Source organism: Elephas maximus, chromosome 2 (genome assembly GCF_024166365.1).
Source record: "Elephas maximus indicus isolate mEleMax1 chromosome 2, mEleMax1 primary haplotype, whole genome shotgun sequence".
Taxonomy (NCBI): Eukaryota; Metazoa; Chordata; class Mammalia; order Proboscidea; family Elephantidae; genus Elephas; species Elephas maximus.
The window spans coordinates 139,392,078-139,419,822 of record NC_064820.1 but is presented as its reverse complement, the minus strand read 5'-3'; the positions used below and the strand labels follow the sequence as shown (position 1 = coordinate 139,419,822).

Below are 27,745 nucleotides of genomic sequence, written 5' to 3'. Positions count from 1 at the left end.
TATTTTCAGTCACCTTACATGCATGTGAAAGCTGAACAATGAATGAGGAAGATCTAAGAAGAACTGATGCTTTGAATTACGTTGTTGGTGAAGGATATTCAGTACACCATGGACTACCACAAGAACAAACAAATTTGTTTTGAAAGAAGTACACACACAAAGTTCTCTAGAAGTGAGGATGGTGAGACTTTGTTTCACTTACTTTGAACATGTTATGAGGAGGGACCAGTCCCTGGAGAAGGAAATCATGTTTGGTAAAGTAGAGGGTCAGCAAAAAAGAAGAAGACTCTCAGTGAGATGGGGTGACACAGTGGCTGCAACAGTGAGCTCAAACATAGCAATGATTTTGAGGATGGTGCACGACTGGGCAGTGTTTCATTCTGTTGTACAGAGAGTTGCTGTGAGTCAGAACCAACTCCACAGCACCTAACAACAGCAGCATCTACAATTGCTAAAATATATTATCTGAAATGTCCTATTACCAAAAAAAAAAAAAAAATTTACAAGACATGTAAAGAAACAAAAGAGTGTGTCCTGTAGAGAGAAAAAAATGCAAGAGGCAACAGAAATTGTCTTTGAGAGAGTGCATATGTTGGACTTAGCAGAAAAAGACTTCAAAGCAGGTATTTAGTTCAAAAAACTAATGGAAACCATGTTTAAGGAAATAAAGGAAAGTGTGATGACAATGATTCATCAAATAGAGAATATTAATAAAAATAAAAATTATAAAAAAGAACTAAATGGAAATTCTGGAGTTGAAAGATACAATAATGGAAGTGAAAAATTCACTAGAGGAACTTATATTTGAACTGACAGGAGAAAGAATCGAGAAGCTTGAAGATAGGTTGACAGAGATTACACAGTCTGAAGATCAGAGAGAAAAGAATGAAGGAAAGAAAAAAGAATGAAGATCTTCAGAGAAATGGGAGACCTATTAAGTGCATCAACATTCACATTCTGATTCTGATTCCGAGAGTATTAAAAAGAGAGTGAGAAGGGAGCAGAAAAAGTATTTGAAAAAATAGTAACTTTGATAAAAAAACATTAACCTGTATATCCAAGAATTTCAACTAACTCCAAGTAGGATAAGTGAAGAGATCCACACCCAGATGCATCATAGTAAAAATGTAAAAAGCAAAAGAGAAGAGAAAATCTTGAAATTAATAAGCAAAGATCCATTATTTACAAAAGAACTCCAGTAAGACTAATGGTTGACTTCTCCTTAGAAACAATGGAGGCCAGAAGACAGAGGGATGACATTTAAAGTACTGAGAGGGAAAAAAAAAATCTGTCAATTAAGGATTTTATATCCAGCAAAATTGTCTTTCTAAAATGAAAGCAAGGTAGACATTCCCAGATAACAAAAACTGAGAGTATTTGTTACTAGCAGACGTACTCTACAAAAAATACTAAAGGAAGCTCTTCTAGCTGATAACAAGTAACCACATTTTGTATAATTCCATTTATATGAAATGTCCAGAATAGGCAAATCTGTAGAGGCTGAAAGTAGATTAGCAGTTGCCAAGGGCTGGGGAGTAGGATGAAATGGGTTGTGACAGATAATGTATGGGTAAGTGGTTTCTTTTTTGGGGGGGATGAAAATATTCTAAAAAAAATTGATTGTGGTGATGATTGTACAACTCTGTAAATATATTAAAAACCATTGACTTGATAGATATTAAACGGGCGAATTGTATGTGAATTCTATCTCAATTAAAAAAAGCTGTTAACAAAAGCAGTATTAATACATACAGTATGAAAAACATGTCTTGGACCTCCCTTTTTTTTCAATTTGTCATCATTTTTTGCCTGTATGTGGGAAAATTACCTTGTCAGCTATTAGATGATTATTATTTATGTGGGATTATATGTCAGTCTGGATCTCTGGTGGTGTAGTGGCTAAGAGCTTGGCTGGTAACCTAAAGGTCCGCAGTTTGAATCCACCAGCTGCTCCTTGGAAACCCTCTGGGGCAGTTCTGTTCTGTCCTGTAGGGTCACTGTGAGTTGAAATCAACCCGATGGCCATGGGTTTGGTTTGGTATATCTCAATCTGTAGATAGGAATCATGAGTCATTAAAGACCCTATCATGGGCTGTATGCTACACAAGCATATATAGCACTGGGTCTGAATGAATGGCTTGAATATGCTATATTGACTCTTAAATTTTTTAAACTTTGAGTGAATGTGTTATATTAAAACCAAAACCAAACCCGTTGCCATCGAGCCAATTCCAACTCGTAGTGACCCTATTGGACATCGTAGAACTGCCCCATAGAGTTTCCAAGGAGCGCCTGGTGGATTCAAACTGCCACCCTTTTGGTTTGCAGCCGTGGCACTTAACCACTATGCCACCAGGGTTTCCTGTGTTATATTAGGATAGGAAAAACACAAATCTGAGACTCTATTAGATGTAGTAAACATAATGCTATTGAATTTGTTTTTCCTTTTTTAAATCCGTTTTTAATATTGGGCAACAGTGAGGTGTTGTGGACTTATCAAAGAATCTAAACTAGAACTTGTGCTCTAAATAATTCTTTAGATATTATTGTAATAATTAAACAAGTTTTTCACTTGTATCTTTTTTTCACTTTAAGAGAAAGTAAGTGATAATACTTAAGTCATGACGAAACCCTATGCTATGAACTGGTTGTTATTCTCTTAGCTGTAAAACTATTACAGCAGCGCTGGCCACATATCTTCATGGCCACAACTTCCAACTGATTTTGTGGAATAAAGGATACTGAAAAAATTTTAAAAGATGCTCAGGACCACTTACCTAGAGGTTGAAGAATGAAGTCAGATCCCCAAATATCACACCTTCAAAACCTAGTGGAATGAACTGAAATTAAATAAAACCTGATGCAACTGAAACAAAGGGGAGGGGTGTGATTCATGAAATAATCTTTGAAAAATTGCAGCCAAAGAAAAGGGAGACTTCTGTTTGTTTTTATAAGCAGCAACTTTCCACACAATCTTTATTTTATTTATTATTATGTTTATTTTTCTGGATTTGTGAGGATAAATTTGGGAGTATATCTAAGCTTGAGATTTTAATTATGAAAAATTAGTGTCTAATTCCTTAATTCTTTGAAGGAATAAGAGCTGACTTTATTGTAGAAAATTTAATAGAGAAAAAAGGAAAAATAATATAATTTTGCCTGTATTGTGTATAAGAGTATCATAATCAAATTTTTGTAGTAACTGAGTTTAAAATGTATTATTTTGTTAAGATGGCAAATTAAAATAAGTAGGGATCTTAAGAGAACAATTTTAAATATTAAATCAATTTAGGTATGAATTGTGTCAGCTAACATCTTTTCATAGGGAAAAATATCTTGAATTTTTTCTCCTTTGTGTGTCCTAAAGAATGGATCTGGTTATGTAGTTCTTTGCATTAAATAGAGTCATTTCAGAGAAACCATAATGTAGATGAATTTAGCAATTATGAAATTTTAAATGTCATTATCTCCTGAACATAAAATATTAAAAAAAATTACCTTTGTACTCAATTATTGGAGTTTTTTATATTGAAACATGGTTGTTTATCAAATACCAGTTTGGCTAAAGAGAATGACAGTTACTTTGTTAGTATTTAAGATTTACTATATAATGTCTTTTGATTTCAGGAAACTGCAGCCATACCTAATAGACCTCCTGACGCTGTACTTACAGATACCAGCTCACATGACCAGGTAAGATTGTATTTTTGAAAAGTAATGTATCCACCTGATTGATACTTTTCTCTTTATTACTCTGATACACTATTATTCTGGGAATCCAAAAGTAGTGTCCTTCAACATAATAGAAATAAAGACATGTTTCCTGTAGCTTGAATTTATTCTTTCTAAATTCTTACCCACCTGTATTTTTCTCCATTAGATATCAAAAGAAAATATAAAAGGGCTTTTATTAGTTCAAAAAGCATTATGTTTTGCTGGCGGTGGAGTGCTTGCTTTATAAAGAGACTTACTTAGCCTAGAGTCAAGAATTTTGCACATGCCTTAAGAGAGCAGGGAAAAAGAGTTAAAAGGCAAGTGTTAGTCCCACTTTCCTTTATCAGGAATGAAATCTGTTCCACATTGCTGGGAAATAGACTGTTTTATGCTAAGTTTTGAGGACAGGAAAAATAAAGCACCTTAGGTATAGATGATTTAATCTCTTTTTTGGCTTAAATAATTTGTTTTCTGGTGGAGGTGATAAAATGCTCTGTCAGTCCACAAATTCTGTGAGCACACTGATTTATTTAAGAAATAAAAGGCAACCGTGAAGATAGAAAAGTCAGTTTGTTTTTGAGAGACTTAAAAATTCCTTTCTGAGGTGGCGGAAGATTAACCAAGCAGGTAGAACCTAGACTCCTTTAACCTCTTGTAATTATGCTGTGAATAAATCTGAATGAGAGCAAATTATTCATAAAGTTCATTTTTGATTCTCACTACTACGGGATTTATGTTTCCTGGCAAATAGAAGGAAACCCTGGTGGTGTAGTGGTTAAGCGCTACAGCTGCTAACCAAAGGATCAGCAGTTCGAATCCACCAGGTGCTCCTTGGAAACTCTATGGGGGCACTTCTGCTCTATCCTGTAGGGTCGCTATGAGTTGGAATCGACTCAACGGCACTGCATTTGGTTTTTTTTTGGATTTGGCAAATGGAGATATAATTTCATAAGCCAGAAAGCATTGAGAATGGTACATATGAATTATATTTTTTTCTGCACTATATAATTGGTTGACGGAAAGAACACCACTTTATGCCTTAGATTGTTTTAACTTTAAATGTTTTTCCCATCCCTTATTGTTTCTTATTCATTTTTTAGGAATACAAACATATTTGTGCTTATTTAAAGCTTCATGGAGAAATTAATTTTATTAGGGTACTAAAGAATGGACCCCCACATGTCTGTCAGTTTGTCGTACTGTGGAGGCTTGTGCGTTGCTTTGATGCTGGAAGCTATGCCACTGGTATTCAGATACCAGCAGGGTCACCAGTGGAGGACAGGTTTCAGCTGAGCTTCCAGACTAAGACAGACTAGGAAGAAGGACCCGGCAGTCTACTTCTGAAAAGCATTAGCGGAACATTGTCTGATATAGTGCTGGAAGATGAGCCCCCTAGGTTGGAAGGCACTCAAAAGATGACTGGGTAAGAGCTGCCTCCTCAAAGTAGAGTAGACCTTAATGACCTGGATGGAGTAAAGCTTCTGGGACCTTCATTTGCTGATGTGGCACGACTCAAAATGAGAAGAAATAGCTGCAAACATCCATTAATAATTGGAACCTGGAATGTACGAAGTATGAATCTAGCAAAATTGGAAATCGTCAAAAATGAAATGGAACATATAAACATCGATATCCTGGGCATTAGTGAGCTGAAATGGACTGGTATTGGCCATTTTGAATCGGACGGTCATATAGTCTACTGTGCTGGGAATGACAACTCGAAGAGGAATGGTGTTGTGTTCATTGTCAAAAAGAACGTTTCAAAATCTATCCTGAAGTACAGTGCTGTCAGTGATAGGATAATATCCATACGCCTACAAGGAAGACCAGTTAATATGACTATTATTCAAATTTACGAACCAACCACTAGGGCCAAAGATGAAGAAATAGAAGATTTTTATCAGCTGCTGTGGTCTGAAATTGATCGAACATGCAGTCAAGATGCATTGATAATTACTGGTGATTGGAATGCGAAAGTTGGAAACAAAGAAGCATCAGTAGTTGGAAAATATGGCCTTGGTGATAGAAACAATGCCAGAGATCGAATGATAGAACTTTGGAAGACCAACGACTTCTTCATTGCAAATACCTTCTTTCACCAACATAAATGGCAACTATACACATGGACCTCGCCAGATGGAACACACAGAAATCAAATTGACTACATCTGTGGAAAGAGAAGATGGAAAAGCTCAATATCATCAGTCAGAAGAAGGCCAGGGGCCGACTGTGGAACAGACCATCAATTGCTCATATGCAAGTTCAAGCTGAAACTGAAGAAGATCAGAGCAAATCCACGAGAGCCAAAATATGACCTTGAGTATATCCCACCTGAATTTAGAGACCATCTGAAGAATAGATTTGATGCATTGAACACTAGTGACCGGAGACCAGACGAGTTGTGGAATGATATCAAAAACATCATCCATGAAGCAAGCAAGAGGTCACTGAAAAGACAGGAAAGAAAGAAAAGACCAAGGCGGATGTCAGAGGAGACTCTGAAACTTGCTCTTGAACATCGAGCAGCTAAAGCAAAAGGAAGAATTGATGAAGTAAAAGAACTGAACAGGAGATTTCAAAGGGCCTCTCGAGTAGACAAAGTATTATAATGACATGTGCAAAGAGCTGGAGATGGAAAACCAAAAGGGAAGAACACACTTGGCATTTCTCAAGCTGAAAGAACTGAAGAAAAAATTCAGGCCTCAAGTTGCAATAGTGAAGGATTCCATGGGGAAAGTATTTAACGACGCAGAAAGCATCAAAAGAAGATGGAAGGAATACACTGAGTCATTATACCAAAAAGAATTAGTCGATGTTCAAGCATTTCAAGAGGTGGCATATGATCAGGAACTGATGGTACTGAAGGAAGAAGTTCAAGCTGCTCCGAAGGCATTGGCAAAAAACAAGGCTCCAGGAATTGTTGGAATATCAATTGAGATGTTTCAACAAACAGATGCAGCGCTGGAGGTGCTCACTTGTCTATGCCAAGAAATATGGAAGACAGCTTCCAGGCCAACTGATTGGAAGAAATCCATATTTATGTCTATTCCCAAGAAAGGTGATCCAACCGAATGTGGAAATTATAGAACAATATCATTAATATCACACGCAAGCAAAATTTTGCTGAAGATCATTCAAAAACGGCTGCAGCAGTATATTGACAGGGAACTGCCAGAAATTCAGGCTGGTTTCAGAAGAGGACATGGAACCAGGGATATCATTGCTGATGTCAGATGGATCCTGGCTGAAAGCAGGGACTACCAGAAGGATGTTTACCTGTGTTTTATTGACTATGCAAAGTCATTCGACTGTGTGGATCATAACAAATTATGGATAACATTGCAAAGAATGGGAATTCCAGAACACTTAATTGCGCTCATGAGGAACCTTTACATAGATCAAGAGGCAGTTGTTTGGACAGAACAAGGGGATACTGATTGGTTTAAAGTCAGGAAAGGTGTGCGTCAGGGTTGCATTCTTTCACCATACCTATTTAATCTGTGTGCTGAGCAAATAATCCGAGAAGCTGGACTATATGAAGAAGAACGGGGCATCAGGATTGGAGGAAGACTCATTAACAACCTGCATTATGCAGATGACACAACCTTGCTTGCTGAAGAGTGAAGAGGACTTGAAGCACTTACTAGTGAAGATCAAAAACCACAGCCTTCAGTATGGATTGCACCTCAACATAAAGAAAACAAAAATCTTCACAAGTGGACCAATGAACAACATCATGATAAACAGAGAAAAGATTTTGAAGTTGTCAAGGATTTCATTTTACTTGGATCCACAATCAACAGCCATGGAAGCAGCAGTCAAGAAATCAAAAGACGCATTGCAATGGGTAAATCTGCTGCAAAGGACCTCTTCAAAGTGTTGAAGAGCAAAGATGTCACCCTGAAGACTAAGGTGCGCCTGACCCAAGTCGTGGTATTTTCAGTTGCATCATATGCTTGTGAAAGCTGGACAATGAATAAGGAAGACCGGAGAAGAGTTGACGCCTTTGAATTGTGGTGTTGGCGAAGAATATTGAATATGCCATGGATTGCCGAAAGAATGAACAAGTCTGTCTTGGAAGAAGTGCGGCTAGAATGCTCCTTAGAGGCAAGGATGGCGAGACTGCATCTTACATACTTTGGACATGTCGTCAGGAGGGATCAGTCCCTGGAGAAGGACATCATGCTTGGCAGAGTACAGGGTCAGCGGAAAAGAGGAAGACCCTCAACAAGGTGGATTGACACAGTGGCTACAACAATGAGCTCAAGCATAACAACGGTTATAAGGATGGCACAGGACTGTGCAGTGTTTTGTTGTGCATAGGGTTGCTATGAGTCAGAATGGACTCGACGGCACCTAACAACAACGACAACAAAAGAACAGAAAAGGCTTCATGGTTCCATGTTTCAGAAAGTCCAACAAATACTCCTTTATTATTCTTTGGCTACACTGAAATAATAAAATATACCTGCCATAGATAAGAAAAGCTGAATAGTTTCTAGGGTTTGAATTTCTACACACAGTATGTAGAGGGATTTTCTTTCTTGAACGCTTTTTCAGATGAATAGGTCTCTTTTTAACTTTTAGCAGGGTTTAATATCTAGCTGTGTAATACAGGACATTTTTTAAGTCAACAGATTTTTTTTTGTGTAAATGATGGTCACCCATAATTTTGATAGACCTACTTGATCATTTTGTATCATATGGTCATTTGACAATATGATGAAAGCCATCTAACATTTTTCAAAAAGCGTTCTGCATAAAACTTTGTAAAAAGTTGAGGGGATTCGTGGACCCTCTGAAACTGGATCTGTGCTCTAGAAGATGGAAATGAAGTAGAAGAAATGTGTGTTCATTGCCAAGGAGCTGAAAGGACACATGTAGACTCAAGACATAGATGTCTGAAATAACTGGAGCACCTATTTCAAGTAAGAAAGATTAAATACAAGGCTTTGAATTGTAGAGTAAGTGCTGTAGACATTCAAGAGGGGATACTCTCTAGGGACTGATATAGGGAAGGATTTGGTAGAAAAGATGGAACTTAGCTGAGTTAAGATGGTATATGGATGTTTTCTACTCTTACAGATGTAGAGCTTACAATGTGACAGGGAAGAGGATGAGAAATAATGATAGAATATAAGGGAGGAAAAGAAGAACATGGTATGTGTGCAAAGAGTAAGAATTAGAGTGTTCACATTGGGGAACAGTGGGAGATCAATGTGGATGGACAGATCTTTAAGGAGAAGTGGAAATAAGGAAAAAATTATAGCGTAAATATTTAAGTAACTTTTCAACCAGTAGGGAAACTGGCAACCATATATTTTTAGCTTTGCCAGTGTAACACCTGGAGTATTGTATTTATCATGTCATTAGGAGAGTTTCTTCATTTTCACACTGGTAAGACAGTACAAGTGTACTGTATAGTTGAACTTCATAGTTAATAAACAGAGAATTCTACCCCAATAATCTAAAAAAGCCTAAAAATAAATAGATATCAGGCTTCAGGCTTTATATATGAGGAGAATGAGAACAAATATCTGTAGTTTTCCTGGGTACATCTTACAGTATTTAGTCTAACAATTAGGATTTTAGTTATTATTAAGATAATCTTTAGTATATTGGTTATATTATCCATTAAAAGATAATTATTAAAATGGCCATGTGTATTATAACTACTACCTTATTTTTTGTTTTGTTTTATTTTTGCTATTAAACAATGTTTAACAACTCTGTGGGTCAACTGGGTGATCTTCTGCTACAAATGGTATTGGCTGTCATTCGTATAGCTATTTTCAGATGGTGGCTGGGAAGGGTTGGAAGGTCCGAGATGTTTTCTTACACAAGTCTGGCGTCTTGGTGCTGACTGTTGGCTGGAGCACCTCAAATCTGCCTCTTTTTTCCATGTGGTATCTCATCTTCCAGGGCCTTTCTTTAATGGCTTTGCTTTCAAGTAGGATAGTTTGGACTTTCTTAACATTTTTGTGGCTGGGTTCCAAGAGAGTGAAAATGGAAGCTACCAGGGCCAGAGCTTGCACAGTGTCACTTTTGCTGCATCTGTCAGTCAAAGCTATCCACAAGGCTCAGATGTAAGGAGAGGAGAACTAGATTCCATTTCTTGATGGGAGGAGAGACGTGTGTACAGGAAGGGGAGGAGTTTTGGTGGCCATCTTTGGAGACTATCACAGTAAATAGTTATTAAAAATTATTTTTTAGAAAAATATTTTGTGACATATTTGTTAAGTGAAAAAATGAACTAGTGTTGAGACTAAACTGTTGCATGAAAAAACATTTTGTATAGAATATAATACCTGTTTTATCTAAAGCAATATGTATGTTCCAAAAAGGGATTGGAAACAGCAGTGTCAACATGTTAACAGACTTTGTCTAAATGATGACCTTGTTTTAAAATAAATTGAAATCAGTAAAAAAAAAAAAAAAAAACTGGAGCAAAATTTAAAGATGACTGAATAATTAAACCAAAACCAAACCCGTTGCCATCGAGTCGATTCTGACTCATAGCGACCCTATAGGATAGAATAGAACTGCCCCATAGAGTTTCCAAGGAGCGCCTGGTGAATTTGAACTGCTGATCTTCAGGTTAGCAGCCGTAGCACTTAACACTACGAGACCAGGGTTTCCAACTGAATAATTAGGTGTGATTAAAAAACTACAAACATTAAACGTCGTCAGTAACTGCTTAATTGAACTCTCCTATTTTCTGCGGATTTAATTGGACTGAATGCTGACTCTGCTTTTGGAATCCAAAGACTTCCAGGCTATTCTTGTACAGATGAAAGTGCATCTGTGCTTAGCATGATTTGGCTTTAAAAGACATAGATTTAACTGACTCTTGGTTCTTATTTGTAAGGAAGTGTAAATTTGCCATATTTTCATTATGGAAAAATTCTTCAGACTATTTTTTTGGAGTACAGAACTAGTTTTCCATTTTAGGCAGCTAATCTTTTCTTAGCTTTTATTTAGTTACAAAATAATGGTATAGTTTCAAATTTAGAGAAAAAGCGTAAGAATATTATGAAGAAATCCCATATATCCTTTACTCAGATTCACCAATTATTTACATTTTGCCCTATTTGCTTTATCATTCTCCTCTGTGAACCATTTGAGAGTAAGTCACAGACATTCCCTGTCTTTATCCCTGAATTCTTCAGTGTATTTTTTCCTGAGAGCAAGGAATGCTTTTTTATAACCGCAGTATAATTATTAAAATCCGGGTATTCAGCTTTGATGCAATATTACTCTCTTATCTGTACTCAAATTTTATCATTTGTTCCAACAATATCCATCATAGCTATTGTATTTCCTGCTCAAGGGTCCAATCCAACATTATACATTGTATTTATTTATCACATCTTTTTTTTTTCCTATTAATTTGGAAAACTTTCTTAGCTTTTCTTCATGTTTCGTGACTTTTTGAGATTTTTGAAGAGTGTTGGTCAGTTATTTGGTGGTATGTTTCTCAGTGTGGGTTTGACTGATATTTCCTCATGATTAGATTCAGATTATAAATTTTTGGCAGGAATACCACAGAAGTGATATTCTATCCTCACAGTGCCTCATATTTAGAGGCACATGATATTGGCTTGTCACTGTATTGATGATGTCACTTTTGTCCCTTTTCTGCCAGATTTCTCCATTTTAAAAGTTACTGTTTTCTCCATCATGAGTAATACTTTACATAGTAATTTGTAAGTAATCTGTGGTGTCAAGAGCTGTGAGGGATCTGAAATTTTACCCTATTTGCAAGCTAGCAAGTTAGCCTGCTTCAGTATCGTGAATGCTGGAAGAAGATGCAAGACTCCTAGTTCAGAGACAAAGGACATTGTTACTTATTGTATAGGAAGCAACATGAGCTTTATGTTACCCCCAAGTTTTTTACCTGCAAGTTCCATGGAGGTGATGTGGAGCAGCCCAGTGGATGCTGCATTTATGGCAGTTTTGTGTCTCAATTGAGGGACCCCAAGGCTAGAAGCTCTAATCTTTTAGAGAATGTTCCATGTGCGCTAGGAAAAAAAGTATACTTTGCAGCAGTTGGGTGGAGAGTTCTGTATAAGTCAATGAGGTCAAGTTGGTTGATTGTTGTAATTAGGTCTTCCGTGTCTCTCTCGAGCTTCTTAGTGGTTGTCCTGTCCTTCTCCGAAAGTGGTGTGTTGAAGTCTCCTACTATAATTGTGGAGGTGTCTATCTCACTTTTCAATTCTGTTAAAATTTGATTTATGTATCTTGCAGCCCTGTCATTGGGTGCATAAATATTTAATATGGTTATATCTTCCTGGTCAGTTGTCCCTTTTATCATTATGTAGTGTCCTTCTTTATCCTTTGTGGTGGATTTAAGTTTAAAGTCTATTTTGTCAGAAATTAATATTGCTACTTCTCTTCTTTTTTGCTTATTGTTTGCTTGATATATTTTTTCCATCCTTTGAGTTTTAGTTTGTGTCTCTAAGTCTAAGGTGTGTCTCTTGTAGGCAGCATATAGACGGATTGTGTTTCTTTATCCAGTCCGAGACTCTCTGTCTCTTTATTGGTGCATTTAGTCCATTTACATTCAGCGCAATTATAGATAAGTGTTTAGTGTTGTCATTTTGATGCCTTTTTATGTGTGTTGTTGACAGTTTCATTTTTCCACTTACTTTTTTGTGCTGAGACGGTTTTCTTTGTAAATTGTGTGATCCTCATTTTCATAGTATTTGACTTTATGTTTGCTGAGTCGTTACGTTTTTCTTGGTTTTTATTTTGAGTTATGGAGTTGTTACACCTCTTTATAGTTACCTTAATATTTACCCCTATTTTTCTAAGTAAAAACCTAACTTGTATTGTTCTATATCGCCTTGTATCCCTCTCCATATGGCAGTTCTATGCCACCTGTATTTAGTCCCTCTTTTTGATTATTGTGATCTTTTACATATTGACTTCAATGATTCCCTGTTTCGAGCATTTTTTTTCTTTTAAATTAATCTTAATTTGTTTTTGTGATTTTCCTATTTGAGTTGATATCAGGATGCTCTGTTCTGTGACCTTGTGTTGTGCTGGTATCTGATATTATTGGTTTTCTGACCAAACAATATCCTTTAGTATTTCTTGTAGCTTTGGTTTGGTTTTTGCAAATTCTCTAAACTTGTGTTTGTCTGTAAATATCTTAATTTCACCTTCATATTTCAGAGAGAGTTTTGCTGGATATATGATCCTTGGCTGGCAGTTTTTCTCCTTCAGTGCTCTGTATATGTCATCCCATTGCCTTCTTGCCTGCATGGTTTCTGCTGAGTAGTCTGAACTTATTGATTCTCCCTTGTAGGAGACCTTTCTTTTCTCCCTGGCTGCTTTTAAAATTTTCTCTTTATCTTTGGTTTTGGCAAGTTTGATGATAATATGTCTTGGTGTTTTTCTTTTTGGATCAATCTTAAATGGGGTTCGATGAGCATCTTGGATAGATATCCTTTCGTCTTTCATGATGTCAGGGAAGTTTTCTGTCAGCAGATCTTCAACTATTCTCTCTGTGTTTTCTGTCCTCCCTCCCTGTTCTGGGACTCCAATCACACACAAGTTATCCTTCCTGATAGAGTCCCACATGATTCTTAGGGTTTCTTCATTTTTTTTTAATTCTTTTATCTGATTTTTTTTCAGCTATATTGGTGTTAATTCCCTGGTCCTCCAGGTTTCTCAGTCTGCATTCTAATTGCTCGAGTCTGCTCCTCTGTCTTCCTATTGTGTTGTCAACTTCTATAATTTTATTGTTAATCTTTTGGATTTCTGCATGCTGTCTCTCTATGGGTTCTTGCACCTTATTAATTTTTCCACTATGTTCTTGATTAATCTTTTTGAGTTCTTCAACAGTTTTATCAGTGTGTTCCTTGGCTTTTTCTGCAGTTTGCCTTATTTCATTTCTGAGGTCATCCCTGATGTCTTGAAGCATTCTGCAAATTAGTTTTTTATATTCTGTATCTGATAATTCCAGGATTGTATCTTCATTTGGGAAAGATTTTGATTCTTTTGTTTGGGGGGTTGTAGAAGCTGTCATGGTCTGCTTCTTTATGTGGTTTGATATCGTCTGCTGTCTGCGAGCCATCACTAAGATATTGTAGTGATTTATTTTATATTTGCTCACTGAGTCTTATCTTGTTTTGTTTTCTTTCAATATACGTGGATGGGCTACTAGATTGTGCTGTCTTGATTGTTGTAGCCCTTGACTTACTTATGACCTATTACCAGCTGGTTTGGGCTGTTGCCAGATATATATGCCTGAGTCTATTCACTATTCTTGAGTAGAATCTGATTTTGGGTCATCAAGTGTGTGCTGCACCCTAACACCTATCCACCTTGAGAAGTAGTGGTGATAGTTGTGTGCACCAGATTCTCCTAGCAGCTGGGGTTCACACTCCAGGGGAGGCAGGATGCTGACAGGCTTCCCCCAAATGTCAGTGAGGTAGATGTGTCTCTATTCCTAAAGCATCTTGGTGGGAGGGCTCTGCAGCTGTACCTTAGGCCCCCAATGCAAGTACCTCTACAGATTGGTAGGTGTCACCCTCCTTAGACCCCTAAGGCAGGAGGCTAGGTGGTCTGGGGGGAGCTTCAGCCCTCAGTTCCCTGTTGTGGGTCAGTGATGGCTCTGTTGACTATGCAGAGATATCAGACCTGGGAAACTTGTTTTTCCAGTAAATCTGCTAAAAAAAAAAAATGCAATCAGATCCCTATCAGAAATGCCTTTGCATTATAATAGCTACCTTGTTCCCTGTAGGGATGAAAGCCTGAGATATGGATCACATATGTTTGGCTGGAGCTGGTTCTGTGTTTTCAGTCCAATTAGGGAAGGATTTTTGGTCGCTGGGTTTTTTGTGGTTGCTTCTCTCAGGCTGGAAGAATGGGTTAGGAAAAGACCAAAAAAAAAGAGGAAGAAGAAAAAGAAAAAAAAAAAAAGCCGCGGAGCCGTTCTCCCTCTGGCTCAGGAAATTCCAATGTTAATGAAGCCTCCTGGGAAGGGGAGGGGAGGGTTCAGAAAAACAGGAGAGAGTAGCACCCCGGAATACAGATAAAGTTGCTTATCTTGCTTGGGATGACTATTTTATCTGAGATTCCCGAGGGGCATATTGCCTGTGTGTGCTGGCTGGATAGAGATTGTCCAGGGTCTTGCCTGCAGAAGCCGCGGTCATTTCCTCCGCTGCCAGTCCAAAGCCCAGCGTCAAGGTTCCCCTGCTGGGATGCTGCACTCCCGGCTCCAAAACCAGTCACTGCCTCCCGGGGACTTCTCCTCCCACCAGCTGCATCGCCGCGCCACCCGCACGGACCAGCTGGGCCCCCTCCCTGGATCAGTTCAGGGGGGTAGGGCTGCGCCCCGTGTTTGCGCCGTGACAGGATGCCGTGCTCAGCTCCCCTGTGCCCAGTCCAAAGCCCCACGCCAAGGCTCCCCGGCTGGGATGCTTCACTCCTGGTTACAAAACCAGTCTCTGCCTCCCGGGGACTTCTCCTCTCACCAGCTGCGTGGCCGCACCGCCCGCGTGGACCGGCTGGGCCCCCTCCTGGGTTCAGTTCAGGGGGGTAGGGCTGCGCCCCATGTTTGCGCCATCACAGGATGTTGAGTTCAGCTCCCCTTGCCCAGTCCTAAGCCCGGAGCCAAGGTTACCTGACTGGGACGCTGACTCCAGGGTCCGAAAACAGTTGCTGCTTCCCCGTAGTTGTTCGTTCTCCGTCTGTTACTCAGGTCAACTCTTTAAATCTGTGTTTGTTGTTCAGGGTTCGTAGATTGTCATGTATGTGATCGATTCACTTGTTTTTCTGAGTCTTTGTTGCGAGAGGGATCCAAGGTAGCGTCTACCTAGTCAGCCATCTTGGCCCCCTTCCTCCTAATCTTTTATAATGGTTTCAAGCCAATTTGTCCAACCTTTGTCCCTGACGGAGACACAATTATTATTTTACTGGAGGGTAAGCAAACATGCTTTTTGTTCCAAGGGAGACACTGTCTAAATCTTTCAAGGCTTTTACTGTACAAACATCCTTCAAAAGATAGTCCAGAATAAAACCTGTGAATGCTGCTGCTGCACACAAGATGTGCAGAAACAGGAGAGACCGTGGAAAGTGTCTCTAAAGATTAGAGAGATTCATTGAGACTTTGTCCATATTCTAGTCCTTTAATCCACTAATTTTAGTATCCTATTGATAATTCTTGTTTGAACCAGTTATTACTCTGACAGTGGCAAAATGGTGATTTTCTAATTCCATTATGCCCTTGCATTTATCAGTTGGTGTTTGTAGTTCGAATCCACCAGCCACTTCTTGGGAACCCTATGGGGCAGTTCTACTCTGTCCTGTAGGGTTGCTATGAGTCGGAATTGATTCGACCACCATGGGTTTGGTTGTTCCTTTTTTTTTTTTGGTTCTGCTCTAAGGAAGCATTTATCAGTTGGTGTTTATAGTTTGAATCCACCAGGCACTCCTTGGAAACCCTTTGGGGCAGTTCTGCTCTGTCCTGTAGGGTTGCTGTGGGTCAGAATTGACTCGACTGCCATGGATTTGTTTTTTTTTTTTTTGGTTCTGCTGTAAGGAAACTTGTTCCCCTATCCATTCATTCATTCCTATCAGTATGAATTTATGTATTACAATGAATCCTATGAGAGCCGAATCTTGATAGGACTGCCTTGTTTTACCAGGTCTTGCAAGCTTTCCAGTAAGGGTGCAGGCTTACCAATTTTCTATCATTTGCTTTAGTGGAAAATATTTGAATTTTCCTTCACTGACAGGTTTCCGAATTACACAGGTTCTGGCATTCACAGGTTTTACTGTATTGTTTTACTCAATGGGTTATAATCTAATACTACCATAATTTATTTTGATTCTCAGATTGTCACATATTAGGCCACTGGTCACTCCTTCAGATTGTCTCCTGTGCCCTTTTAATGTGTCGCCATCCTTAGAGCTCTTTCTTACTTTCTGGCACAACACGATCTTCCAGGCTCATTTTGTGCTTTCTCTGCGTCCACTGTGGAATGAGCTATTTCTTAAAAAGTCCTTGGTTTCTTTAAGTAGAGAATCATATTTAGAAACCAAGACCTGCCTGGGCACTAGTATGCTTATTGTTATTGGATGAGTTCACTTTGAGAATCTTTCAATGGATGCTGTTAGGAAATACGTGTATATATATATACGTATGCAGATAGTCTCTGTTGTGGATTGAATCGTGTCTTCTAAAAATGTGTGTCAATTTGGCTAGGCCTGTGATTCCCAGTATTGTGTGGTTGTCTACCATTTTGTGATCTGATGTGATTATCTTATGTGTTGTAAATCCTAACTTCTATGATGTTAATGAGGCAGGGTTAGAGGCAGTTGTATTAATGAGGCAGGATTCAATCTACAGGATTAGGTTATATTTTGAGTCAGCCTCTGTTGAGATAAAAGACAGAACTGAGCAGAGAAGAGAAGGGACATCATACCACCAAGAAAGAAGCACTGGGAGTGGAGTGTATCCTTTGGACCCACAGTCCCTGTGCTGAGAAGCTCCTAGACCAGGGGAATATTGATGACAAGAACCGCCCCCTCCCCCTCCAAACTGATAGAGAGAGGAAGCATTCTCTGGCAGCAGGTGCCCTGAATTCAGACTTCTAGCCTCCTAAACTGTGCAAGAATAAATTTCTGTTTGTTAAGCCATTGACTCGTGGTATTTCTGTTATAGCAGCACTAGAAAACTGAGAGTGTCCCTGACTTAAATGGGGTTCCATTCCAATGACCCTGTTGTAAGTTGGTTCTGATGTAAGTTGAACACCTCTTTTTTTCTTTCCAGTTTTCATTAGTATTGCCTTTTATCAGTATCTTTATGAATCCAATCTTTGTTTGTCTTTGGGGGTTGGAAACATTACATATAAACATCTGTGAGTGAACATCTGAGAATGATAACAGCAGATTACGTGCTTCAAGATTGCATGTAGTACATATTACTAGTGGTAAGATATACAAAAAAAAAATATAACTGTCGTATGTGCAGTTTGTTTTAACCTGAATATATATGTATGTTGGGGACTGCCTGTATACATATATTTATATACAAATAAATATACTTATATGCCCATAGGTGTGTATGTGGATAGGTATAGACTTATATTGAAAACTATAAAATCATTTTGCTTTCTCCAATTCTAATCTAATACCACTGACTTCACTCTAGGCTTCCTCCTTACCATATTTGTAACTCCCTTTTCCAACAGTGAGAAACCTTCCTTCCATTATTCCTCAGTTTATTTATTACTTAGTCCTAGGTGACACAAGAATAGTCATAGAATTAATTGCTAACTCATGCCACTGTGAAAAGCAAAGCTACTAGCTAGAGCTCAGTGTCCGTTTATATTTCTTTCTGGCTTTAGACTGAGGGTAGATAGTTAAAATGCTGTGCTTAAAAGCGACTTTGTCCTTCTTTCCCCATTCATTTCAGTGTCATTATGTACTCATTTGAAATAAGTTATTGTTCATCCGTTTCTGCTGATATGTCATTTTAGATCTCCTCCATTCTCGTTGAGTTTATTTATGTATTTTCTGAGTATGTAAAACATTAACATGATCCTAGAAGCCTGTGCTTAGAGAGATGTCACCTCCCTTCTCTTCCACTCTTCATTATTTCCACCCTACTCCTTTCCCACCCATCTTCTGTATGTAAACCAATTTATTTCTGATTTTTTAATTTTAATTTTTTTTGGTAAAAATAAACATATATGTATATTTTCTTATTTCCCTTCTTTTTTACCCAAAAGGTATCATATCAGATATACTTTTTTGTTCTTTGCTTTTTCAGTTAACAATACCCACTGCTGATAAGTCGATTCCTATTCATAGTGACCCTATACGACAGAATAGAACTGCCCCATAGGGTTTTGAAGGTCATAAATCTTTACGGAAGCAGACTGCCATATCTTTCTCCTGTGGAACTACTGGTGGGTTTGAACCGCTGACCTTTTGGTTAGCAGCCAGGTGTTTAACCACTGTGCCACCAGGGCTTCTTCAGTTAACAGTATATCCTGGAAGTCACTTGAGATCAGTTTATAGAAATCACCCTCATTTTTTGTGACTGCAAAATACTCTATTGTGTGGATGGACCATAGTTTATTTGACCACTCTTTTATGTATATATGAGTGTTTAGATTGTTTCTAATACTTTGCATTACAAAAATACTGACATACATATGTATATATCTATGTAATTAATAACTTTGTGGATATGTATTTTTCCATTGTTGGAGGTGTATCTTCAGGGTAAATTCCAAGAGGTGGGGTTGCTGGGTCAAAAGGTGTATGCATATGTATTTTTATTAAATATTGCCCAATTCCCTCTGTAAGAGTTGTGTCAAGTTTCTATTCCTAATGACTGTGTATGAGAGTTCCTGTTTCCTCTCATACTAGTTTTGTGTCAGTTTTTTTAGTTTTTGTTCATCTGGTAGGTGAGAAACAGTACGTCATTGTAGTTCATTTTATGTTTTCCTTATTTTGAGTGCTTTTGAGCATCTTTTAATATTTTGAAGACCATTTTTATACTTTCTTTTGTAAACTGTTTTCTTATGTCTTTTGTCAAATTTTCTATTGTATTTTTGATTTTTTTCCCTCAGTTGTTAAGACTGGTCAAGAACTTGGCTACTAACCAAAAGGTCGGCAGTTCAGTTCCACCATGAGCTCCTTGGAAACCCTATGGGGCAGTTCTACCGTCTCCTATAGGGGTTGCTATGAGTTGGAATTGACTTGACAGCAACGTTTTTTTTTTTTTTTTTTTAAGGAACGCTAGCCCTTTATCAGAAACCCTGGTGGCATAGTTTTTAAGAGCTTCCTCTGCTAACCAAAAGGTCAGCAGTTCAAATCTACCAGCTGCTCCTTGGAAACCCTGTTGGACAGTTCTACTCTGTCCTTTAGGGTCTCTATGAGTCAGAATCGACTTGATGACAATGGGTTTGGTTTGGTTTTGGTTTTAGCCCTTTATTGTGATGCATGTTGCAGATATTTGCCCCTAGTTTATCATTTGTCTTTTGACTTTGCAGATAGTGTTTTTCGCTATGCAGGAGTTTTAAAAATTTTCCTGTCTATTTTATGACTCTTTGATTGGATCTAGATTTCAAATCACAGGTAGAAAGCCTTTCCCTGTACTCAGCTTATAGAAAAATTCACACATATTTTCTTTGAATTCTTGGATAATTTCATTTTTTTGTGTGTTTAGACCTCTTCTTTGAAGGCTATTCGTATTGCGTGAAGTACGGATCTAATTTTTTTTCCCCAAAATCCTTCCAGTTGTCCCAGCACCACTTAATAAAAAGTCCAACTTTGCCTCAGTGATATGCTAAATTTTTATATGTACTTACATCTATTTCTGGACCTTTTGTTCTTTTCCTTTGGTCTGCCTGTTCATGTGTCAGCATCAGTTAACCGTGCGGGCTTTACTGTATGTTTGATATTTGCCAGGATTAGTCACCCACTGTAGATTGTTTTCTTTCTTTTTAAGTATTTATTAGTGTTTATTTTTTCATACGAACTTTAAACTTACAGAGTACATCAACTTGATATTGATGTACTCCATAAGTTTTGGTATGTTTTTTTTTTCATTTGTCTTAAGGTATTTTCTAATTTCCTTAAGATTTTTTCTTTGATACACTGGCTGTTTAAGAATGTGTTGTTTCATGATACTGCAAAAAGTCAACTACAAAACAACAAATAACCCAATTAAAAAATGGGTAAAAGATATGAATAGACACTTCACTAAAGAAGACATTCAGGTAGCTAACAGATACAAGAGGAAATGTTCATGATCGTTAGCCATTAGAGAAGTGCAGATCAAAATTACGATGAGATTTCATCTCATTCCAACAAGACTGGCATTAATCCAAAAAACACAAAATAATAAATGTTGGAGAGGCTGTGGAGAGACTGGAACACTTCTACACTGCTGGTGGGAATGTCAAATGGTACACTCACTTTGGAAATCGATTTGGCACGTCCTTAAAAAGCTAGAAATAGAACTACCATACGATCCAGCAGTCCCACTCCTCAGAATATATCCTAGAGAAATAAGAGCCTTTACACGAACAGATACATGCACAGCCATGTTCATTGAAGCACTGTTTGCAATAGCAAAAAAGATGGAAGCAACCAAGGTGCCCATCAATGGATGACTAGGTAAATAAATTATGGTATATTCACACAATGGAACACTACGCATTATAAAGAACAGTGAGGAATCTGTGAAACATTTCATAACATGGAGTAATCTGGAAGGCATTATGCTGAGTGAAATTAGTCAGTTGCAAAAGGACAAATATTGTATAAGACCACTCTTGTAAGAACTGGAGAAATAGTTTAAACTGAGGAGAAAAACATTCTTTTGTGGTTATGAGAGGGGGGAGATAGTAGATAAGAACTACTTTAGGTGAAGGGAAAGACAACACACAATACAGGGGAGGTCAGCACAGCTGGACTAAACCAAAAGCAAAGAAGTTTCCTGAATAAACTGAATGCTTCGAAGGCCAGTGTAGCAGGGGCAGGGGTTTGGGGATTGTGGTTTCAGGTTCATCTAAGTCAATTGGCATAATAAAATCTATTAGGAAAACTTTCTGCATCCCGCTTTGAAGAGTGGCGTCTGGGGTCTTAAACGCTAGCAAGGAGCCATCTAAGATGCATCAATTGGCCTCAGCCCCTCTGGATCAAAGGAGAATGAAGAACACTGAGGACACAAGGTAATTATGAGGCCAAGAGACAGAAAGGGCAACGTTGAACCAGAGACTGCATCATCCTGAGACCAGAAGAACTAGATGGTGCCTGGCTACAATGGATGACCGCCCTGACAGGGAACACAACAGAACCCCTGAGGGAGCAGGAGAGCAGTGGGGTGCAGACCCCACATTCTCGTAAAAAGACCAGACTTAATGGTCTGACTGACAGTAGAAGGACCCCAGTAGTCATGGCCCCCAGACCTTCTGTTGGCCTGGGACAGGAACCATTCCTGAAGCCAACTCTTCAGACATGGATTGGACTGGACAGTGGGTTGGAGAGGGTTGCTGGTGAGGAGTGAGCTTCTTGGATCAGGTGGACTCTTGAGACTATGTTGGCTTCTCCTGCCTGGAGGGGAGATGAGAGGGTAGAGGGGGTTAGAAACTGGCAAAACGGTCATGAAAGGAGAGCCTGGAAGGAGGGAGCAGGCTGACTCATTAGGGGGAGACTAAGTGGGAGTATGTAGCAAGGTGCATATAAGTTTTTGTGTGAGAGACTGACTTGATTTGTAAACTTTGACTTAAAGCACAATAAAAATTAAAAAAAAAAAAAATGTGTTGTTTAATTTCCATATTTGTGAATTTTGCATTTTCCTCTGTTATTGAACTTTAGCTCTGTGTATAGCTGTAAAGGGGCCCTGGTGGCACAGTGGTTAAAGTGCTCGGCTGTCAGCAGAACGTCAGCAGTTCAAACCCACCAACCATTCCATGGGAGAAAGATGTGGCCGTCTGCTTGCATAAAGATTACAGCCTTGGAAACCCTATGGGGCGGTTCTCTTCTGTCCTATGAGTTGGGATTGACTTGATGGCAGTGGGCTTGATTTTGGTTTTATATGGCTGTAAGGCTGAATAGGTTTATAGTGTTGTTCATGCCCTCTATTTCCTTATTGGTCTTTGTTTATCCATTATTTAAAATGAGGTATTGAAGACTCCAACTGTTTTTATAGAACTGTCTGTTTCTCCCTTTAATTCTGTTAATGTTTGGTTCATATATTTTGTTCAGTGTTTGTAATTGTTATATCATCTGGTGGATTGAACCATTTATGTCTGTCTGTCTTAGTTATTTAGTGCTGCTGTAACAGAAATACCATAATTGAGTGGCTTTAACAAACAAATTTATTTTCTCACAGTTTAGGAGGCTAGAAGTCCGAATTCAGGGTGCTGGCTCCAGGGGAAAGCTTTCTTTCTCTTTTGGCTCTGGAGGAAGGTCCTTATCTCTTCTGAGCTTCTGCCCCTGGGCAATCTTCATGTGGCCTTGGCATCATTCTTTCCCAGTCTCCACTTGCATTTAATTTCTTTTATATGTCAAAAGAGATTGATTCCAGGCATGCCGTACAATAACCCTGTGTCATTAACAAAGATAACTCATTCCCAAATGGGATTCTAACCACAGGCATAGAGGTTAGGATTTATAACACATATTTTTGGGGGTTACAGTTCAGTCCATAACACTATCTTATTCCAATGATTGCAGTGGGACTGAGAATTGGGGGATGGTAGCTGGTTCACGCAGCTGCTCTCTTACAAAAGATCAGCAGCCTCTTTCATTAGCCGCCCCCCTGGTTGATGTAAGCGTCTGATCAGGTTTCAGAGTTCCAAAATAAATGATTATGATAGTTTTTTCCAGTTTAATGGTTGTTGGTGGAGGAGCTGACCTCTAAAGCCTCTTACTCTTGCAGTTTGTGTTACATCACTCCCTAATGGTACAATTTGAAAAATTCAAATTAAGAAGTAACTTACTCATATACACAAGATCCCCTACATGTAATACACAAGTAAGGTAATATGTAGCTACTTTTCTTAGGCTGTTGTTGTTAGTGACTTTTCTTATATCTAGGCAGAAATGAAACAAAACAAGAAACTTTCAGCTTTCCTTCTGAGATGTGTCAGCCCTTCAAAATATTTTGAAAATAAAACTTGTCATTTTTTCTTATTAATTGGAAAGCATTTATTTTGCATTATGATTAAATTCAGTTGAACATCCAGTCAGTCGACCTTTGTCATTTCTCATATGTATCTTTTTCTGTGCAGACTCTGCCATCTATAGGAAACATTGCCATCATTGAAAAAAATAAAATTATTCATGTGATATGATTTCTTTAGAAAGGATGTTTCTTTTCATTTATAGGAATGATACCTGTGGAATAAAAATACTAGTACTAATCTTAAAAACGTGGTTGTCATATACAGTTGCTAAAATCTTCTTAAAGAAGAATAATAGCTAAAATGTATTGAGGTTTTAATAGTTACCAAGGATAATAGCTTATACGATTTACCCCATTTAATTTTTCCAACTACTTTGTGAAATTGATTCCTATTAATCTCTCCGTTTTTTAAATGAGGAAATTGAGCCTTAGAGTGGTTAAGAAACTTGTCTATTAATGGCAGAACTGGATTTGAGCCCAGATCTGTCTGGTGCCAAAGCCATGTGTTTTGACAGTTTCCCTTTCAATCCCTGTAATGTATCTTTTTTTATTTGTATAAACATAATGATATATATTTGTCTAGTGTTTTGTTGTTTGTAAAGTACTTTTTAAAAATTACCATTTTAAAACATCTTATACAGAGTTGTATGTAGAATTTTGTAAGTTACCAGTGTCCAATAATTACATGCTGATTGGATTTAGTTGTATTTAGAAAACATGTAAAGTGAAAAATATTGAATAATTGAAAAAAATGAGTACAGTGGCCTTCCCTTATCCACGGGGGATATGTTCCAAGACCTTCTGTGGATGCCTGAAACCACAGATAGTACCAGACCCTATCTATACTATGATTTGTCCTGTACATACATATCTATCATAAAGTTTGATTTATAAATTGGGCACAGTAAGAGATTAACAACAGTAACTAATAATAAAATACAACAATTATAACAACATACTGTATTACGTGAATGACAGAGCAAGATGTCGTGAAATTTCATTATGCTATGCGCTCATTTAACATTTTTGAGTTGTGGGTAACTGAAACCATGGATGGGGGCGGCTACTGTAATTTATAAGAACTATTACCCGGTAATCTAATTCTGAAAAATCAGCCCATTGAAAATCCTGTGGCACACAGATCTATTCCGACACACATGGGATCACCATGAGTTGGAATCGATTCAATGGCAACTGGCTTTGGTGGGGACTTGGTGGTTTAGTTGTAGAATTCTTGCCTCCTATGAAGTAGAACCAGGTTCAATTCTTGATCAGTAGTGCACTTCATGTATAGCCACTACCTGTCTGTCACTGGAGGCTGTGTGTGCTATGACGTGGAACAGATTTCAACAGAGCTTCTAGACTAAGACAGATTAGAAAGGTCTGGTGGTCTACTTTAGAAAATCAGCTAATGAAAACCCTATGGATTACAAGTGTCTGATCCATAACCTGTTATAGGGATGGTACAGGACTGGGCTGCATTTTATTCCATTGCTCATGGGATCTCCATGACTTAGGGGCCAACTCGACGGCAGTTAACAGTAATAATCACTGTCTTAGTCGTCTAGTGCTGCTATAACAGAAATACCACAAGTGGATGGCTTTAACAATGAGAAATTTATTCTTTCACGGTCTAGTAGGCTAGAAGTCCAAATTCAGGGCATCAGCTCCAAGGGGAGGCTTTCTGTGTCGGCTCTAGAGGAAAGTCTTTGTCATCAAACTTGCCCTGATCTAGGGGCTTCTCTGTGCAGGAACCTCGGATCCAAAGGACACATTTTGCTCCCAGTGTTGCCTTCTTGGTGGTATGAGGTCCCCATGTCTCTCTGCTTACTTCTCTCTTTTATATCTCAAAAGAGATTGTCTTAATACACAATCTGATCTTGTAGATCTAATCCATCTCATTAACATAGTAGTGATAGGATTTACAACACATAGGAAAGTCACATCAGGTGACAAAATAGTAGACAGTCACATAATACTGGAAATCATGGCATAGCCAAATTGATATGCATATTTTTTGGGGACACAGTTCAATCCATGACAGTCACACAGGTGACGGGAAAGGGAATGGGCTTATTAAAATTGTACAAAGCATAGTAAAAAGGAAATGAAGTGTTCCTGTAAATTATATAAGATTTTATTTTCTATAAATAAAATATGTCAAAGGAGAGTAATCAATAATAAAAAATCAGTAATTAAAAAGATCAGATGTACCAACTTGGCTAGTCTTTACAAACATCATAGTAGTCTTGGAAAGCTTAACACAGTAATTTATGAGAAAGGTAAGAAGTCTTGAGGCAGACCCAAAAGGTTCAAGTTGCTGTATAGATATATTAAATGACTTATTACTGGCTAGTTGGTGAATTTTTGAATTGTACTCCTTCAATACAGAAAAATACTCTCTACCTCTTTTGACAGTTCTGAGTGAGTTAAATGCTGGGAAGTATAGTGACTTTTATTTTTATTCACGTCTTTCTGCTAATTTTATCTGAGTAACCTAACCACCAAACCAATTGCTGTCAAGTTGGTTTTGATTCATGGTGACCCCATGTGTGTCAGAGTAGAACTGTGCTCCATAGGGTTTTTAATGGCTGAGTTTTTAAAAGTAGATCCCTAAGCCTCTCTTTCAAGGTGCTTCCGGGTGGACATGAACTGCCAGCCTTTCAGTTAGCAGCCAAGCAGTTAATTGTGTGTACCACCCAGGGACTTCTAGGTTACCTAGCAATGTGAAAATATGGACTGAGCACATATAATCTTAATAGTAAGTTATTAGTCTTTTTTCCACCCCCCGCCCCCAGAATGAGCTGATACACAGGATTTAGTCCACCAAGAATGAAAGTTTGTGTGAGAGGTCTTTGATGTTTATACATCAAATATTATGTTACAGGCTTCAACTTAACACATTCCACCAAGAAAGTTGGCATTAATTTTGCTTAATTACAGAAGGCCATAAACACTTACCTTAAAAAACATTTACCTTATCCTCATTGTGTTTTAATGACAGTAGATCGATGGATTCCTTTTTATGAAATTTTCCTTAGACAGTGGTAACAGTGTTATACCCAGATGTAGTTCTTGTCTCCTCTTCCTATTACTTGACAGTGTTTTTTTTTCCTTCCCCCTCTCATTTCAGAGGCAAGTGTTCAAAAACCATTTTAAAATTTTTTTAAAAAAATTACCTTCTTTAAATCAGAATCTAGATTAGGTACGTTATGATGAAGTTCTTATACAATAACTAGCCATATTTCTTGTTTTCCTCTTAAAAAATTCTAAAAACACTGAATACTAGTTACCTCTGTGGTTCTGTCCCCACAGGCAGCTTTGTACCGCCTCAGTGGAGACTGGAATCCCTTGCACATTGATCCTGATTTTGCTAACCTAGCAGGTGAGTTGCTAATAATGTGTACCTATGAAAAAGTATCAGCAGCTTAATCGTAATAGTTTAAATAGTACGTTTAAAGACATTGGCATTTGAGTAACATTTTAAAAATAGCCCTTCATTACATTTATGTGAAGGATATTGAAAGGTAGGAGGTGTTAGAAAAATGGTACACTTGAAATTCAGATTTTAGTTGGAGTAGGGGGAGCCCCTGCTAGTGATAAATTCTAAGATAGGACCTGGGTGGTGGGTGTTTGAGTTATTGTGGAAGACAAGGTCATTAGAGGAGAGGTTAGGCACTGAAAGAAAAGGGAAGGATCGTCCACACACATGGGTATTGAAATCACTGGATGATGACAAGTTACAGCCAAAGCTAAACAGAGCAGGACAGTTCTTTGTATTCGTAGTTCTCTGACATTACTTTTTATGTTTTTGTTTGTTTGATAATTTTCTCTTAGAAGGTATTCTGTAAAATAGTTTCCATGTTACTTAAAAGAGATGGTATAATTCATGCTAATGCAGTTTAAAGATGTACTGAAAAAATCCCAAGTTAACCGTACCTGGTCTTTAAACCTGACAAAAAAAAAAAAAAAACAGCAAAAAAACCCAAGCCTGTTGCCGTCAATTTGATTCCGATTCATAGTGACCCATAGGACAGAGTAGAACTGCAACATAGGGTTTCCAAGGAGTGGCAGGTGAATTTGAACTGCTGACTCTTTGGTTAGCAGCTGCGCTTTTAACCACTGCACTACCAGCACTCCTTAAGCATGACAAGGTACTTGTATTTAGCTAAATTATTTCTCTTTTTTAGGTTTTGACAAGCCCATATTACATGGATTATGCACATTTGGATTTTCTGCCAGGCATGTTTTAAAGCAGTTTGCAGATAATGATGTGTCCAGATTCAAGGCAATTAAGGTATATCTATACTAATCCATTATTTGAAGAAAAGCAGTTTAGTGAATTCATTTAAAATAGGTACCGTATGAGAG

The 27,745-nt window shown here is 38.0% G+C and overlaps 1 protein-coding gene across 2 annotated transcripts in view; it reads left to right on the top strand.

Moving 5' to 3' along the window:
* Positions 1–27,745, top strand: part of HSD17B4 (hydroxysteroid 17-beta dehydrogenase 4) — a 114,308-nt gene that overhangs the window by 58,878 nt on the left and 27,685 nt on the right. For both annotated transcript variants that reach the window (XM_049873596.1, XM_049873597.1), the window contains exons 17-19: positions 3,628–3,693; positions 26,690–26,759; positions 27,565–27,671. In XM_049873596.1, coding sequence (XP_049729553.1) covers positions 3,628–3,693; positions 26,690–26,759; positions 27,565–27,671 — 243 coding nt within the window. The remainder of the gene's footprint in view (positions 1–3,627; positions 3,694–26,689; positions 26,760–27,564; positions 27,672–27,745) is intronic.